Source organism: Trachinotus anak, unplaced genomic scaffold, assembly GCF_046630095.1.
Source record: "Trachinotus anak isolate AG129_WGS33_773 ecotype Australia unplaced genomic scaffold, CSIRO_AGI_Tana_v1 ptg000019l, whole genome shotgun sequence".
NCBI classification, from domain to species: Eukaryota; Metazoa; Chordata; class Actinopteri; order Carangiformes; family Carangidae; genus Trachinotus; species Trachinotus anak.
In genome coordinates, this window is record NW_027273870.1 from 22,217,791 (window position 1) to 22,236,710 (window position 18,920).

Genomic DNA, 18,920 nt, shown 5'->3' on the forward strand with positions numbered 1-18,920 from the left:
CACTATTTATGTATTTATCTGTGGCCACCTGGGGGCAGCAAAACAAGCTGTAAACACAACACAGACTTACATACATACTTAAATATTACCTTATAGAGTTGATGTGCCAAACTTGTTGGCAAACAGTTGCCCATTCAGAGCATCATAAGCATTCATTTGGAGTTATGTTTCTTATAGGTGTAAGATAATATTCAATTCACAATTGACCATCTGATATATGCTTTACTGTGTTCACCAGTTAGTGGCTAACTTTCAGACTTCTGGTGGTGTGCAAGTAGTGGCTTTATTCCAGCTTTTTGTTAAAACAGCTGCCTACTGCATCTGGAAGGTTGATGAGGGTGGTGTCACTGAACCGAAACAGAAAAGTAGTGTAGCCATAAAATCAAAACAATAAGCTGAAAGACAATGCTCTGAAAATGCTCCTTAGCGCTGCTCGTTACTATGAGTGATCCCTTGCACATTACAGATAGTCATTTGAGCATTGTTGATTGTTAAAAACGCTGCTTAGCACAGCTACAAATCTTGAGTTGAGTCCAGTCTCAAGTCCACAGCTCTGGTAATTAGTTATATTTTGGCGAAATTCTTAGAGTTTTGTATTTGGACAGTAGTACACATGGATGAGCAGCAGAGAACTTTTACTGTCGTTGTGGTTTGGTTTTGATACTGCTTCTCTGGAGTAAAAACTGGCCATTGTTGAAATCTGTTGCACCTTTGTGAATTCAGTGTATAGCTACAGCAAATATTAGTGAGAAAGCTACCAACTTTGACAAACACCTTTCAATTACTCAAAAGACAGATTTCGGACAGCGTGTACCTTTTGAGTTAAACAAGTACAGTACAGGAGTTGAGCTGCTGCATTTACAATTGATGGGAAAGTGTGTTTGAAGAAAACAAAGCTAATAGTAGTGCTCCAGTACCTGCAGACCACAGCACTCGGAGGAGTCTCGAGGGGCCGCTGCTCAGATTGAGGGTTCCTCCTGATTTGTGTGTGGGGTTGTGAGTGTGTGTGCGGTCTCAGGGAGGTGGTCAGTGTGCTGGGTCAGAATGCTGGCGAGGTACTTTCAGAGTTTCAGAGACGCACTGATCGATAAATGCTTTAAATAGGGACACAAATACCTGCACACAGCATTAATCTCAATAGCTGGATCCTATTTAAAAAGGAAGCATTTTGCTGAATAGATTGGCTGGAGGGCGACCACAAGTAGGTACAGTAAGTGTTTGGAGAGGCCCAAACACCACTCAATGCCTTCGCCAGTGTTAATTAGTAATTGCTCAGGAGGGAAATCCAGACCACAAACACACACACACAGATACACACTGAAACACGCGCAATGTGGTATTAAGGTTTGTTCTACACAGCACCTCAAGTTTTGGTTTATTTTGTTTAATCTCCAGATTGTAAACTCGTTTCTAGTTTTGGTTGCCCATGCATACAATAATAAATAACAAACGAGACACAAGAAATGCTGCTGCAGCAGTAATAACACTAACACACAAAATAACACATATTCCAAAAGGACATTAGCGGGCTTAGGAACTCACCTAGCCACAAATTAAATGTAGTGTATTTAATGATGGTGTATTTATTTGATCAGCTGATAAATAAAAAGGCAGATGATAAGAGGTGCAACTGAATTTCTCTGGGGATTAATTAATTATCTATTTATCTATTTATGTAGCTTATTTGTAAACGGGACCAATGAAACAAGTCATAAATATGAAATGAAACCTTAGAAATTAACAATACAAATGAAACCCAACAAACAAAGGAAACCAATGTTGTTGAAAACAACTTTCTAATATTTTCTGTGGAGCATCATGGCACATTTCAATACCTATTTGTCACAGTGGCACAAAATTTGAATGTTGGTACGATGGTATTACCCCTTTTCTCTAGTGCCAACTTAATGTTTACAGTTGTGCTTTTGAGTGAAATGTCACCATAAATATTGGACCCATTGTTGTGAAATGTGTTAAGGATATGCACGCCCCCCTCAGGATGAATGGGAATCAACTTTGGTGGTCTCCTGACTTTTCATCTAGCGCCAACATCAGGTCAAGTTTTTATGTTAGGTTTTTAGGTTAATCAGCAAATACCTGCAGAACAAATGCCGTTCCCATCAGCCGAAGATGTAATTTGTGATTAGTGATAATAAGCAAATATTAGTATGCTAGTATGCTAAATTAAGATAGTGAATATGGTAAACATTATAGCCTACCTGCTAAAAAAAACTGAATGTTGATGTTGTCTTTGTGAGGATGGTAGCTTACTGATGTTAGCATTTAACCCATAAGCTCATAAAGCTCAGGCATGGCTGCAGATTTTCTGACCAGTGTAATTTCACATCAGTATGAACTTTCAGATATTTGTAGAAAGAAACCATGTCAGCTTTTGACTATAACTGCTGATGCTCTTTTCCTTATTCAGTGGTCAGTATCACCATCCTTCATCTTATAAAATAAAGGTTCAGGTTGTCACCTATTTTTGGAGCGAAAATCAGGAGTGTGTGAACCTACAGTGGACAAACTGTGTGTGTGTGTGTGTGTGTGTGTGTGTGTGTGTGTGTGTGTGTGTGTGTGCCTCCAGGGGATTTGTGTCCGTGGCCCGGGGCGTGTATAGTGGACAGCTTGCTGCTGGATTGATAGAGTGACGTCAGCGCGCCGCTACCTCTCCCTGAGGGCAGGATTAGTCGGGAGCGGCAGAGACAGCGCTCCGGTAATCTCCCGGTAATATATGGTGGGAGACGCGCACGTTTGGAGCTGCCAGTACCGACTGCTCCCGGAGGCCCCCTGAGACTCCTGAGAAGATCCCTGCATTTGAAGCATGATGGGTCGCTTCATGACGCCGCAGCGAACCGACGCGCCCCGGGCAGGTAAACGCAGCAGGTAAGCTGCGGAGACGCAGGGTGAACTCGTCTCAGGAGGATTTACCTTTGCAAGGTGTTCACAGGCTGCACTGCTTGTCTGTCAACAACTGCTGCTGTTTTATTTTTACTGCCGTGTGTGTGTGCGTGTAGGTTGCACTGGGGAGATTATGGGTGGCTGTTGACAACTTTGCAGTCCGTGCAAAATTAGGGAAAAGACGCCAAGTTAAACTGACTGTAAACAATATGGTCTTTAAATTGAAGTTTTTAGGGTTCGTTCAGTGAAACACACAAACTATAAGTTGCTCCACTGTGGGCTGCGTGTGGGTGTCAGGGATGCAGTGGAGGATGAACCCACATGAACTCAATTCACTCATCTGTTGTTGACTGACCTACTGCTGGCAAGGGTATTTATGACAGATTAGAGAAGACATCATAGGTGAATCTATCTATCTATCTATCTATCTATGGCATAATGGGGAGGAAATATTTTCAGAAAACAATAACAAAATATATACTATAATTAGAAACAAAACTACTGCTTTAAAGTAATTGATCGATGATCGTTTTAAACATTCCCCAAACAATCATTCTGCCTTTGTGGCCCATGATGATTACCCACTGATTGCCATAGTTTATTTTAGGCTCTATTTCTCTACCACCTTGCACTGTAAGGCTACAGTCAGGCTCCTACACGGGAAAGCCAGTGTACCCGCCTGAATCGTGATCTGTACTGCTAAACTGATGGTGTCCGTCCTGCTGAAGCCAGAGGCCCGCCTCTTTTTCTACTCGCAAAGCCTAATTAAGCTTAATTGTTTTGAATTGCAACTAATATAACCTTAAGTCTTTTTTCCATCTCTGTCTTTCCAGCAGGCTACAGAAAATAAGGAGAAGAGAGGGAGTAGGATTGACTTGTCATGTCATGGCTATAAAGGCTCCCTGTTCTACATAGTAGTAACCTACCTCTGGGCATTTATGGTTTGGCTGTCACCTACTTGGCACCTTCCTCTTAATAACCCGCTAACACCCACTACGCACCGGGTCTTTAAGGGGGGGTGGGGGGTGGGGGGGGGCGGGGGGGGGGGGGTTTACTAAAACCCACAGGCAAGTTTCAAGTTTGTAACCGCCGTGTTACTTTTACCACTACCGGTTTTTACTGTAAGTTCACTTTACTGTGTGAGATGAGGTCCAATAACCTGTAATGATCAGTGCGCCTCCTCTGAAGTTTACACTCGTTGTTAGGTTATCCTACTGTCTGCGCTCTCTCTCTCTCTCTCTCTCTCTCTCTCTCTCTCTCTATGTGTGTGTGTGTGTGTGTGTGTGTGTGAGAGAGGGGGGGGGGGGGGGGTACATTAGATGCAGATACTCAGTGAAAAGAGACAAAAGAAGACAATGAAAGTTTCGTTTATATGCGCCACTTGGGTCGGACAGTGCAGGTATGTGGCGGTCTGAGTGTGTGTGTGTGTGTGTGTGTGTGTGTGTGTGAGAGGGGGGGGGGGGGCGTGTATGTGTGTGTAGGCGGTGCACTGACTGGGGTTGAGAGAGACAGTACCACCACCGGACACGAGTGAGAGAGAGGGGCAGAGAGAGAGAGAGAGAGAGAGAGAGAGAGAGAGAGAGAGAGAGAGATCACACTACGTGAGACAACAGTGCTGGTTGGAAATATGCAAGACGGATGATTCTTGTGAGAGCAGCACACACACCGTCGTGCGTCTTTACGCTCGGAGATCATCCGCTCCTGATCTCCTCACCGCTTCTCCCTCTTGTTTGTCCCCCGGCAGCCTCACCTGCGAAGCCACAGCGGAGGACAGCGGAGCTCCTCAGCGGCCACTTTGCTGACCGAGAGGCACCGGGGCGGGCAGACAGATACCTCAGCGTACTTTGACCATGGAGGAGAGCCCGGCAGAGTAACTTCCAGCAGCCTACAGGATCCACAGCCAGACTGTCAGAGAGGAGCCCGATCTTCACAATGACCCGTTAAATTCCTGCTGCCGATGCTTTCTTTAGAGAGTGGATTGACCATCTCCTAACAGCAGAGGAGACAAGCAGCGGCCTTTATTCGTTTATTTCAGTCTTCAGATGGACCGTGTGCCCTCGGCACTGGCCGCTAAGATGCGCTGGATCACGCTGGTGCTTGCCGGCTTGACTTTCTGGGGCAAAGTGACTATTTGTAACTGTTTCGACTACGAGGAGCCAGACTATGACTATTATGAAGAGGAGAGAGCGGAGACCATTGACTACAAAGACCCGTGCAAAGCTGGTGAGTCCTGAAGCCTATTTACTGTGTGTTTTAAAATTATTTTATCAAAACAAAACAAAACAAAAAAAAAAAACATGAGAAAAAAGGAAACCTAACCTTTTACTGAGGGGGCACGTGTATGAGAGATGACAGCGCCCGCGCGCGCGCGTGTGTGTGCGTGTGTGTGTGTGTGTGTGCGCGCACCGGTCCAGATGTCCCTCTGTCCCCAGCCTTCATACCCGGCGAGTCCAGGCTGATCCTGTGGCTGAGTGCCACGTGCGGTCCCACACATGCAGCGCGTGCTCGGACGGTGGCGAAAATGCGTGCGCGTGGAAGTGTGTATCTGTGTGCGTTTGCTTGTTTCCAGATGTTAAATCAACCATCAACCAAGATGAGAAACAGCTGGACTGAACTGTACCAAAACATGCGCTGACACACACACACACACACACACACACACACACACACACTGTGATAAATTTTTTTAAGGGATTTAATGACAGGCTGGCAGCTGTTTGGTCCCAGAAGACATACAGTAAATGTGTGTGTGTGTGTGTGTGTGTGTCTGTGTGTTAGAAGCAACATCCATGCAGTTACATTATAATAGCCTCTGTCCACTGTGTCAACAAACTGCCCACACTGATTTCAGGCACTTCATGTACATCAAAAAAAGCAGTTTTTTCCCCCCACAGTATATTATAGATCTTTGTGTCATGTCTGATGTCTCTGCGCACTCCACCCAAATGAACTCATACTTTCAACACTCAGCCTGAAGATTCACTTAAGATTTTACACAGTCCTTGTATTGAAGTAACCTTCCGTTCTTTACTTCTTTAGTAAACATTGTGCGCCTTGACTGAGCGATTTGGTGTCATCTAGCTAATCTAGTCTGCCAAGGGCTGGGTAAATCTGAAATGTTTTACAAAGGTGCCATATAGTACCTGAGTTTCTGTACTGGCACCAGAACAATACTTTTTCCAATATCTTAAATCAGTACTTTAGTACCATAAGAATGTAAAAATCCTTTTTAGTTCAGTGAAATATGCAAAATTTCTCAGTGCATCAGTGTGTTTCGTCTAAACATGGTCAGCTATACAAACATTTTGCCTAAATAAACTGCAGGCTAAAATTAGTAATGTGTCATGATTTAGATCAGGAAATATCTGCCAAAATAAACAAGCATTCATTGTCAACTTTTGATACTGGACATGTTACATCACATGTTAGGTGGAGGAATCCTCTCCTCTCCTCTCACCACTTTGCCTTCTGTGTGCACAAGAGAATTGCAAGGGAAATATCGTTGTGTTGTAAGACCAGTAAGCATCTTCTTAAGCCTAGATTCTTGTTTTGGTTACACCCGTTTTGACTTGGCGTGTCCATGTGCATATGTGATTGTGTACACGTACGTCCATGTGTGTTTTAATGGGACTTAATGTTGTCTGTGATGACACGTTGGACTGATAAGGACTCCACCCAGAGTGCTGTACGTCCACACACTGACCAACACGCATTCTTCACATACCAAATACACAAACCTGACAACCCTGGACACCGGCCAGTGTGTGCGTGTGTGTGTTTGCTCATGTGCATGTTACAGTGATCTCTGTGTGGGTGATTTTTATGTTGATACTGCAGTCCCATGACTCTGTGGCTTTTAGTTATGCTAAGAACTCTTACCATGTGTGTGTGTGTGTGTGTGTGTATGTGAGTGAGTTTGTGAGTTTGTGTGTGCTTGGATGGGAGCCTGGCAGGTTACAGGGAGACAGTCAGTCTACATATATTTGAGTAACTGAGCGACTCTTGTAGGTTAAAATAACGGAGTGAGAAAACATGCTGTGTTTTTATTTGCTGGAAATATCAGCGGACATAAGGAATGCATTTACAGTGGCGAGAAATGAAAGAATGAGGAATGAAGACGTGAAAAAGGATTTACCTGAATTGGAATCACCTGCATTTAGTTATAATTATGAACATACACAACCTACTGCAACTTATAGCACACAAAATATTGAAAACATCATTTAAACATTCAGAGTGTAGGTTGGAAAAAGTAAGCGAACCCCTCGCCTGGACATCAACAGAAGCTAACTGGAGGCAGGAGTTATCAAACCTAGGGAGCACCCAGTGAAACCAGACTGAAAGGGTAGGTTGGAGCAAATTTAACTTTTACAAAAACAAATACAAACATTTTGAGTGTGCTGTTCACAAGAAACATCTGCTGTTGTGAAACATGCCTCAGCAAAAGTAGATCTCCCAGCTAAAGGCCAGTTATACTTCTGAGTTGAATTAACTGTAGGTACGGCAAAGGTGTGGCATACTCTGTGCCATAGCCTGACATGCACTTCTCTAGAAATGTGACTACATGCCATGGCGATGCAGACCACAGCGACTGTGATTGGCCTGCTCTATGTCTCTCAGTGGCCAGACAAGCAGCGAAAACTCACACTCCTTCTGCCTCAGTCAGTTCAACGGTTGTACACATCTGTCTCTCTCCTGCGTTGCAGTAATTTCAGTAAAAGTAAGTGTTAGCCAACATTTGTTAACTCGACCTCCAACATAATCTGCTCTGTTTCAGTCACCATTGTTTAAAGTGAACACAAAGTAGCATAGAAACCCCACCACCAACTACGAGTTTTGGCGGTGTAATTGCAGAGTGATGCAGACACACTAGCGCACAAGTATAAATGCCTTAAGTTTGCCAAAGAGCACCTTGCCATTCCAGAGAGATGGACAGGGTGGCTGTCTACCTGCTGAAGCTCAGAAGAAGCTGAGTGACACAGCATAACCGAATAAGGATTTACAGAATTACTTCAACAAAGAAAATCCTCCTGTTGGAGTGGCCCAGTCAGAGTCCAGACCTTACCCCAGAGGAGGAAATTCTGTGGAACGACCTTAAGAGAAACATTCACACCTGACATCTTACAAATATAGCTGATCTGAGGCAGCTCTATAAGGAAAAAAAATCCTCTTGAACGTGGTGCAGGTTTGATCAGCATGTGTTTCAGGCTATTGGTTAAAGGAGGTTTGACCAGTTACAGTATTAATTCAAGGGTTCACCTACTTTTTTTTTTTCATCAGCACAGTGAATATTCAGTGGGTGTGTTCAATAACAATAACTGTATATTTGTTATTGGCTTAAACACATTATGTTTATCTATATTTGTGACTTGGAGATCACATTTTATGACCATTTAATGCAGAAAACCAGGTGATTCCAGTGGATTCTCGTTCTTGCCACTGTATGCTGACATGCTCAGATTTTTTTCAGCAAACATCCACATGAGAATCCCATTTTTCAGAGCTGTCTATAATTGACACCTGTTTCTGTTCGATGCGGCAAAGGTCCCTGTCTGGACTTAAGCGGGGAACATCATTGTCACATGGTATGCATGTTTTGTTCAGATTAAATGCAAATAAAATGTCTCCCTCCATTTATTCATGCCAGTTGGAACAACAACCAAGGGACATGTTCCCTAATACACTGTACAGACATTGGCTGTGGCTACTGTTCCCAAACAACATGCACATCTGTGTACAACATACATTTCAAAACTTTTATTCTAACACTTCTAATTCTGCTTCTGTCTCTACATTAATTGAGTCACACAGGACAGCCACTAATGTTTGTCTTCAGTTGGAGAAATGTCTTCATGGCAGTTCACACCACCTTGATCTGTTTGCATCCTTAAATTAACTTTTTGTGGCGTCTCTAATTTGTATTTTTTGCTCAGTCTGAATTCACCAGTAGACTAATGGGCTTTACCTAACTTTTGGATTTGCCTAATATGCACTTAATTTTCATTCACCTTAATCACTTTCATTTTCACTTTCATCTGCACTTTCTTATATCAAGACAAGCTTCTGAATTAGTTACTTTATATAATTTTGTATAATCTGCATGTACATAGTGTGAGGACTAGTGCTGAAATGGCTTCTGGATTATTCTGTGAGTTTTCTGACAGAAAATTAACCGCTTGAAAATAATCTTATATAAAGGTTCATTTAGTTTCTGTTATGGAGCTTTTGGTCAAATCACAGTGTCCTTATCTGCAGTAAGTTTTTTCAATTTCCATAGAATGGTAGAACACTTTCCATGATTCTGACCATGTGTATCTCATTCATGCTGTCTTAATTAATTCCTTCATAATATTGTAAAGTTTAAATAATCAACAATCAATTTAATCTTTGATTAACTGCTTAATTTATTCCAACATATTAAGCAAACTGTTAACATCCTCTCACTTGTGAGGATTTGCTGATTCCTCTGGTTTAGAAAATTGCAGATTGAATACTTTTGCATTGTGTCGTAGGATGAAACAGGCAAATTAAACAGGGCTCTGGGAACTTGTAATGGTTATTTCCTTTTTTTGTTTGTGACTATTTTTTCATTTTTCCATGAATATGGTCACAATTTATGTGTAGATACACAACAGTTCACCTGATACTTATTGAATAATTGTATGTACGTTACTCTAAATATTCATTCTCTTATACGGTCTTACACACATCGCACATCTACACTACCATGTCCCACCACCACCATGCAAAAGGGAAGAAATAACAAAAGTAAACATAAGATGCCTTGGTCTAATATATGCACACACAAATGAATCAGTTAGAGTCTGTACATGCAGACTTTGCAAATTTCTAGATGTCTGTGGATACACAGTTTAAAGTGTGTCACTGTTTTCTGAACAGATTAACCACAAATTAAAATGATTATTAGTTGCATCCTTATCATCAACCCATACAGTTGTCGGTGTGTAAAGATTTGGTGGCTGTGTTGTAGTGTGTGTGTGTACAGCTTATAAGAAGTGGAAGCGCGGCTCATTCCAGGCCTGACCCTGTGGCATCAGTCTGAGTGGTTGGTATTCCGCCTCCTGTTTTTGCTGGGAAAACACAAGGGGAATATTTGGCTTGCTCCTTATCTCCTCCGAGTCCTGCGCTGGTAGACAGGAGAACACACACTTCCAGGCCTTTGTGAAGTGATTTCCCGATGCGAACGCACACAGCCACACATACGCACACACTTGATGCACATACACACGCAGAGCTCCATCCATTCACCCGCGCTTATCTCTTCCTGGTTGTCTGCATCCTGCTACTCAGCTGGAGATGACACACACACGCGCGCACATACACACACACACATACACACGCATACAGATGTGCACGAGCTCTTACGCTCACTCAAGAGTCATTCATGCTTCCTTCCAAATCACTGTTCTCATAAAATGCTCACACACGGAGCGAAAGCTAAACAAACCTCAGTGTCCGAGTGAAGCTGGGGGCCATTTCTTCAGGAGTGACCCAAGAGACCGACTGCTTGTTCTGTTCTTCAAATACAATAGTGGTGCATTATAGGAATGTATAGTAACAGTATGTACAACACATAATGTATATTTTCTCATGGACCTACATCTCTGAGGTCAGATGTTACAGCCCAGGACATACAATAAGAGTGGATGCTGCAACAGGGGATCAGTGTTTGCAGTTTTGGCAACGATTGGATAAGATTTTCTGTCAGAGCTCTTATGATTTCAAAGAAAATTGAAAGATGTATGGCAATGGTGTAGGTTAGGTTAATTGGTGACTCTAAATTGCCTATTGGTGTGAATGGTCAGCCCTGTGACTGATTGGTGACCCTTTCCAGGGTGTACCCTGTCTCTCGCCCCATGTTAGTTGGAATGGGCTCCAGCCTCCCTGTGACCCTCAAAGATAAGAGGGTATAGCTGATGGGTTTGAGAGTCAGGTAAAGAGTTCATAGTGATTTAATGTGAAGTTCATGAGCACTTAAGTGTCATTTTATCACAGTTTCCTTGTGAAGCTTGAAGCAGGACCTTCCACTTGAGGGACGACCTCCGCACTGCTGCCTACATGAAGTGGTTCAGCTGAAGCTCATTCTGATGTGATTTGCAGATAAAATTCTGTTGCTAATTCTCGGTGGAGAGTAGGGATGGACAATGTTAGGGTTTCATTATGGAGGTTCAGTGTCTCAATATATGTGCAGAGGTAGTTAGTGGGGCTGCACAATTAATCAAAATATAATTGAAACGGCAATATGGCCAAGTGCAATATCCAAATAGCAGGAGCTAAAAATTTTTGATAACAGTAGAACGTGTCATGAGATTGTTGTGTATTGTTAGCATCATAAATGTTACGGCCCTACAAATCATATTCTCCAGACGTAAGGTGCCTTCTTGTTTGGTACAAGCCAGAGCAAAAATCACGTTGTCATCATTTAAAAAGAATTTTCATTGAAAATGAAAATGCAAAATCCATCATTCCAACTGAAACCGTGACTCATATCGTGATTGCAGTAAGGATTTTTTTTGCATATTGTTCAGCCCTAGTAGTTAGTTAACATATGAGATTTAAGGATGCATTTTAAAGTTCATTACTTTTGACAGCAAGAAGACCATCAGACTGACACATCCGATTTAGTGTTAGTGTTGAAACAGATGCACTTGTCACAGAGTTATCAACAGACGTGTTTGTAACAGCTCAGATATTCTCCTCTTTCTCTTGTCTGTACCTCATGATTATGTGGAGTCATATAGTGTTGTGTTGAACACAAATTTTTATCTAAGGTTCAACTCGCACATCTTTGCCTCAGTTTGTGCCGTAGAGTGAATCTGCACATGTTCATGTGAACACGTCTTTGTTTACTTTACACATTTGCACCACAGAATTGACTTTGCACTTAGTCTGAACACTCCTTCATGAGTTCAGAAAGTAAATGAAAAGTGCAAAAGAATGTTTAGATTCTATATTACATGCCTCATAAACGATTGGTTAAAATGTAAAAATGTTTGTGATAACACTGTGTGAACCGTACACAGCTTTTTTTAATGTTGTGAGTAAGATCTGGTGTTGACTAAAGCAGGATGTAGGCTGCGGGATGTATCATCTATGAGCTTCACTTTGTTGAAGGAAAGCTTCAAAGAAACAACACACAACCAGTATTTTGGTCTTTTCTGGATGCAGGTGTCGTTTTAGTGACCGTCAGATGGTCTTCTAGTTGTTTCAGTAGAGGTTTAACTATTACTGAAGTATTCTATGAGTGGACCAAGTGTATCTTAAACAGGTGCATGTGTGTGCCTGTGCCCATGTATGATCAATGTGTGCTTGGAGCTTCTCAGTCAGAGACTGAAGCCCACCATGTCGTGACAGCGAGCTGCAGCTACTGTTCACCCCTTCCCCCATTCCTCGGTAGGAAGGAAACTAGAGCAATGTGTGTATGTATGTGTGTTTGACACTGTGGCTGCGTTCTGTGTGTGTGTGTTAGTGAGAGAGCGAGCGGTCTCACTCATATTATATTAAACAGGATTTTCCCGAGCAGAGTGCTCCTGCCACTGAGCTTCCGAAGTCTTCCTCAGGATTCCCGCCTCAGCACAAACTCTGCGGCCGTGCTGAGAGCCGACTGTTTGTTTTGGAGCGTCATTGTTCCGGAGCTGCAGAAGCCATGAGTCAGCACCGCCGTCACTCCGCCCACCTGCCTCGCATTGCTCAATTATTAAATGTCTGGGTGCTTTTATGTCACCTAGCTTTTCCTGATGGTATTTATAGCAGCAAAACCCATTCGCAAACAACCATTATTGGCTTGGGAAAAGTCACCTTCTCCTTACAGTCAAACTATTTTTTAAGCTCTTCCGAGTATTTTAGGAACCCAGCTGTGATGCAGAGCTACACACTTTTAGCTAGGTCTTTGCAACATGTGCAAAGACAATACTGCATGTACAGATGATGCACAATGAGAAAACAATGGCTTTTATAACAGTTGAAACAAACATCCCCACTTTATTTTTACTAACTAGGCTCTGTTAGTGGCAACATCAACCACATGGTGTTACACTGCTGGCCATAATATTTCAATGCATTATAGTTCAGAGAATTGCTTACACAGTCACTGGTAAACTACACATGGTTTCCTTTTGAGATTTCTTTATCTATTTACATAATTAAACAAAATCAACTGGGATACAGGCAAGAAACAACTGGAACATCACAAGCAAACAAGTTTCTGTTTGCTTCCAACAGCATCTGTTGGTTCCAGACAGCTGTGTGTTAGACCAGTGTGTAGCCTGTTCTTTACACTAGATGTACAAGCTTGCAAAGTTTGCTGAAAGTATAGCATAGGAAGAGCATTATGTCAAGTGTTACTCATCCTACATGTTATGCTATGCTGTGTTTTGGATTAAGAAGGCACAACTCTGAAACAAATACAAGCATGTGGCTTGAGATTTCTTAACCTTAACATTATGATTTATGATAAGTCTCATCGTATTACCACAGAAATTGTAATTTTTTCTGATTGAAAAAAATGAAATGACGAACTTTGGTGTAACAATTCTGTAAATCATCATACTGTCAAAGGAAATTTCGCAGTCAGCATCACTGGTACACCCAACCATCGTCACCCAGCCTTACGTGGTAACATGCAGCTGGCAATGAAAGCCTTTTTCACCAAAGACATTCTTGCATGTCACTGTAGGAAATCAGCTGAATTCTATTTAGCTGCAGACACTCAGGTCTATTTGTTGTGGATGCTGACTCACTGTCACACTGTCATAACTGACTGGGACAGGATGGAGCTGTCATTCATGTTATTGGTAACATCTGTGCTTTAAAGTGTGTGCTATGAAAAAGGCCTGTTGTGAATGAAAGCGGGAATACCTGACCAGCGATATGAAAACTGTCCAAAGAATGTCAGAATATCTGTGGAAACTGTAAGAATCTTCCTCTAGAAGGAAACTTTTCACCACTTTAATACAGTTTGAAACTGGTTAAATATCACACAAATATCACACAATCTGAGATGTACTCCTTGTAGTATTTATACTGACAACAATGTGAGATCAAACCTAAAAAAAAAATTGTAATGGAATGAGTGAAGACGTGCAGTTGCACCTGATGCATCAAGTGGATGATTTACAGAACAGAACTGTCTTCCATTTTCACAAGAATAATGCTCTTACAGAACTTCAACTTGATCTCTGTACCTGTTAGAGCCTGTAGGCGAGCTGGGCCACTGGGTGCACACACAGGGCACCCTGATGGTAAATCGAGACATGATCGTGTCCCGTCTCAATGTCTGGCCAAACCCATGACCTGCTGGAGAAGAATCTCAGTGTCACAGTAATGTGATTAGGAGGTTACACCAGTGCTCTGTGTGTGTGTGTGTGTGTGTGTGTGTGTGTGTGTGTGTGTGTGTGTGTGTGTGTGTGTGTGTGTGTCATATGATATTATGTTATTTTGTCCCATACCAAACATTTCTTTGCCTGTTATCCCCTTCAGTTTATGTGGCGGACCACCATTTAAGTGTGTAGTTCTTTTGAAGTTGCAGATGTTCCTTTTACCTTGCTCCGAATATTATAATTATCTACATCATTTTATTTCAGTTACAGTGCAACACAGGGACTGTTTATTTGCAAAGTAACCCAAAAGCTGCTCTACATCCTGTTTCTCTTCTTGTGTTTTTGGTCCAGAGCCATTTTATTTATGGTGATTTATTTTTTTTAAATAAAGAGATGAATAGTTCTACTTGGTAACTAATGATAGTCTGACAGTATATTCCTGTTAATTGGATTTGTTTATGATCAGTCTGGGCTTTATTTCCAGGTCGTTTGAGATGTCCAGTTATCCGCCTCACTGCTCTCCCATCTGCTTATATCTGTGTTCATGCATGAAGAAACTTTGCCTACCCTAGTCTGCAGACAAACATTCATACACACACTGTGCTGGAGGTAAACACAGTGATGTGTCAGTGTAGAGGTGTGTAATTGGTAGTGTCTAGGACTGTGTTTAAGCCTTTAAAAACGTATGATTAGTGTTTGAACATTTGTTTGTTTCAGAGTTTGTGGACTCATGACATCACAGAGATACTATCTTTAACTCCTCAGATGTACTCTGAACATCTGTTTAAGAAAAATGGCAATAAAAGTCAAAACTAAGCTTGTCCATGTTACTGGTGATTTGTAAAGTTTGTTATTATTGTGGTTTCAGTTCAGTTGTTTTCTTCAGTCTTTCATACTCACACACATAAACACACACACTCTCTTTTGTTCATGATTATTTCATTTTAGGTCACAGGAATTGAGATTATCTCCTCTTCTCTCTGTCTCTCTTTTACACACAGGCTGTCAGGAGGGTGGGGATGTGAACTTTCTGAACTTGGACTAAGCTTCTACATTTTTTATTTTTTTCTCTAAAAGCACATTTCTGACCAGTGACATTACCGACTCCAGCATCTCTTCACATTCCAACACCTTAGAAAGGGATGTAGCACATCATTATTCCATCGTCTCAGAGAAAAATATAAACCGTAATCTCAGTTTAAAGTGCTGACTGAAGTGTTTCCTTCACAATGGAGAATAGAGGCTGTGGACAGCTTGGTTTCACAGCAGTTATTTTGGATTCCAGTAGCGATAAAACATTCATAGAAACCACTCATATGGCATCATTCAGCTCAGTATCCCTACGATTTGCAAAACCTCACTATGTACGTCCACTTCCAACGTGCCAAAGCAGAGAGTCGAGCTCTCATCATGAAGGCTGGGAGTCATAGATCTGCAATCAGTGTTCACCTTTATATTAACTGTAGCCATGACCTTTCCCTAACCTTAACCATATTACAGTTGCCATGCACACATGTTGTGAAAAATGATAATTGGAAAAAAGTTGTCAATGTTCATAAAAAACAATGTCATGGTCTTAATAATCCAGGTGTTTGCAGAGTTGCCCAATATCACTGTTCTTCCTGGTGAATGGCTTGTATTATCCCTGTCTCTGCATTCTACCTGCATGTTCAACAACCCTGTTGGTCCTGCATGTATTGCTTTGTGTGCGTGTTGTGTCATTACTGGCACTGAGTGGGAAAAAACGCTCACGTCAGTTTCTGATTTGGAGATATCAGGAATTTCTGACAACAATGATATGTCTCATTCAGAGAAAAGAAAAGCACACATGTCAATAAACTGATGGCAGGATGGCTGCTAATATGGCGCTGTTGGCGATTATGAAAAATAAAACGAAAAATGTAACTCTAATACAATCCATTGAGCTAATTTTATAGCAGCCATTCATGGCTTGTTTGTATTTCACTTGGTAATGAACTGCAACAAGCATAACAAGTAGTTAATTTAGGCTGTTCACCTGGCGTGACTGTGAGGTTAGCGATAGGGCTAACCACCTTGGAATAACGCTTGAATGCATTGCGTGAATGAAGCATCAGAGAGATCCTGCTCTTCCACTGGCCAGAACGGCTGCATCCTACTTCACTCACTGGCTCATTGGGCTCGTGCTTCATATCCTATTAAACAAAACAAGATATGGCTGAGTAGAAATCTGATATGAGTTCAGCCTCGTGCATTTATTAAATACAAAAGGAAGCAGAGGAATGTTAAGCCAGTTGGTGCAGTAATACCTACTGAGGCTAACTCAAGTCTGAGGTTTTGTTTACAGAATGAGTAAATGTTTAAGTGATGCGTCCGGGAACCAATAAGTAAACTGGAACAGGATATAAGACAAACAAAAGATTAGGGGGTAGGTTCATCAGGCTGGCTAAAAGTGTGACCTGGGACAGAGCGGTTCTGACCACTGGAAGAGCAGGACGTGATGACGAGGCTACTCGCACAGTGCCACAAGGTCATGTGATAGGAATGAGACAGTGGTGGTATATTTAGGTATGTTATGGAAAACATATCCCTGTTTGGACCATACTGTCCACACATGCTGCAGGGTAGGAAAGTTTGGAAAGTTTATCGACGTTGTAATGCTTGATTTCTAAACGAGGAGAATCCACTGAAAAAGCTGTGAATTTAAGGTGAACAAAGCCTCTATTTGATATAACAGAAATCTTCTTCCATCTGAAGAATGTTTCTAGATTACCTCTCTCTTTCCCAATCTGTTGCCTTTATTACATCCCAGTTTAATTATTGTAATGCCCTTCTCCTCGTTGCACCTACTCGGGGGTTAAATAGACTTCAGTATGTCCAGAATTTGGCTTCAAGACTTATGTCGCACATGGTCACCCTTACCCTTCAGTAACTGCACTGGCTCCAAGTTAAGTACCGCATAAATCTTAAAGTACTTATCCTCGTTTACAAATCTCTCCATGGCTTGGTGCCTCCCTACCTATCCAGTCTTCTCCATCCCTATTAACCTACTCGATCGCTACGTTCCTCTGATGCCCATCTACTCTTCACTCCTCCCCCATCCAGAATCCATGGGTGACAGGGCCTTTAGTGTAGCTGGTCCTAACCTCTGGAATGCTCTCCCTCAGGGTCTGCCCCAGTGCACATCTGTTGCTTCTTTTAAGTCACAAGTGAAAACTCACATGTTTAGACTGGCCTTTCCTGGTGCTTTGTGAAACATACACTATGTATTTATTGTTTTATTATATACATTTAATTGTTTTTGCCTTGTTTGTAAAATTTTTGGAACGTTTCCTTTGGTGTCTTGAAATAAATAATGGTATTATTATAAATAAATATAAATTATTATTATTATTATTATTATTATTATTATTATTATCGTAAATTACATTTTTACAACCACCTTTCCATCTTAGAGGGATGAATGTTTCATAGTGAAAAGATTTTTGGGTAGAGTATCACTTTAATGCTCAGCTGGATTGTCTGCCGTGTGTATTGATGTGTTGTACAGTTTTTGAGCCTGTGTTTTTGGTACCTTGCCTCATCATGGCTGTTTTCAGCACCGTCGGTTTACTGTGAGCTTACACCGCAGCACCTGCTCACAAAGTGTTAATATGGATTAAAAAAACCTGCACAATGATTAGTTTTGGAGAAAATCTTCCAACAGGGCCGAGATAATCTCTTTTTAATATCACAGTACGTTCACAGTCACAGTTATATACACTATAATAATATCACACAAGTGGATCGGCTCATACACATGCACGTGTTCACACACATGTGCACACACATACACATGCACACATCTTAGCCCACCTCCAGTGTGACCTTATATTTGCTTAATGAGGAGCTTAGTGAGTAGTGTGTGTGTGTGTGTGTGTGTGTGTGTGTGTGTGTGTGTTAGATACACCCCACTGACTACAGCATGAATGCAAAACTAAGCAGTGCATAATTCTCTATTGTACTGTACTGTGGTGTCTGTAAAATGTCAAAAGGAAAAGAAAAAGCCACTAAATCTACAGGTAATAACAACAAGGGAAATGATAAACAATATTGTTCATGTTTAAGATTTTAAATGTGTACATGGCAAAAAACATAGATAAAAAACAGTTCAGCTGTAGGAACACTCATTAAATTAGCACATATCTGTTTGAAAGAAAATATTTTACAGTGATGGAGTCTGGATAGTGCCAGATTTAACAAGGTTCACATCATGGAAGGTAGTTTGAGAGAGACCCACAACATCAACATGATAACCAATTAAAATTCACCAGCTGTGAACCTGCAAAAACGTGAACCATAAAAGACGGAAAGCAACTCAAAAACAGCACACATCGTCACCGAGATTGTCCTTCTGTTTTTAAAAACAAAAACTTTTGCCATCAGGATAACGTAATAGATGCTATAATAACAAAAATGATGCAAACTAGTTGTACTTTTAAAATGATCAAAAACATAGAACATGTGAAAAATGAAAAGGAGAATTTAGTTTAAACAAAATGTTTTCCTCAATTTACTTGTTTTACACTTTTTACTGCATCGGCACTTTATAAATCGTTGCTGTTTTATCAGTTTATTAACAGATCACAGTTAAGTACAGAAAAAAAATTATGATCAGACTCATGTGTGCTCTTAGGCTTGAACAAATAACAGCTATATACT

General features: G+C 41.3%; 1 protein-coding gene across 1 annotated transcript in view; it reads left to right on the forward strand.

The window, feature by feature from the left end:
* Positions 1-18,920, forward strand: part of tll1 (tolloid-like 1) — a 63,044-nt gene that overhangs the window by 7,390 nt on the left and 36,734 nt on the right. Inside the window, exons 3-4 of the mRNA XM_071505610.1 lie at positions 2,588-2,886; positions 4,646-5,124. Coding sequence (XP_071361711.1) covers positions 4,944-5,124 — 181 coding nt within the window. The 5' untranslated portion in view covers positions 2,588-2,886; positions 4,646-4,943. The remainder of the gene's footprint in view (positions 1-2,587; positions 2,887-4,645; positions 5,125-18,920) is intronic.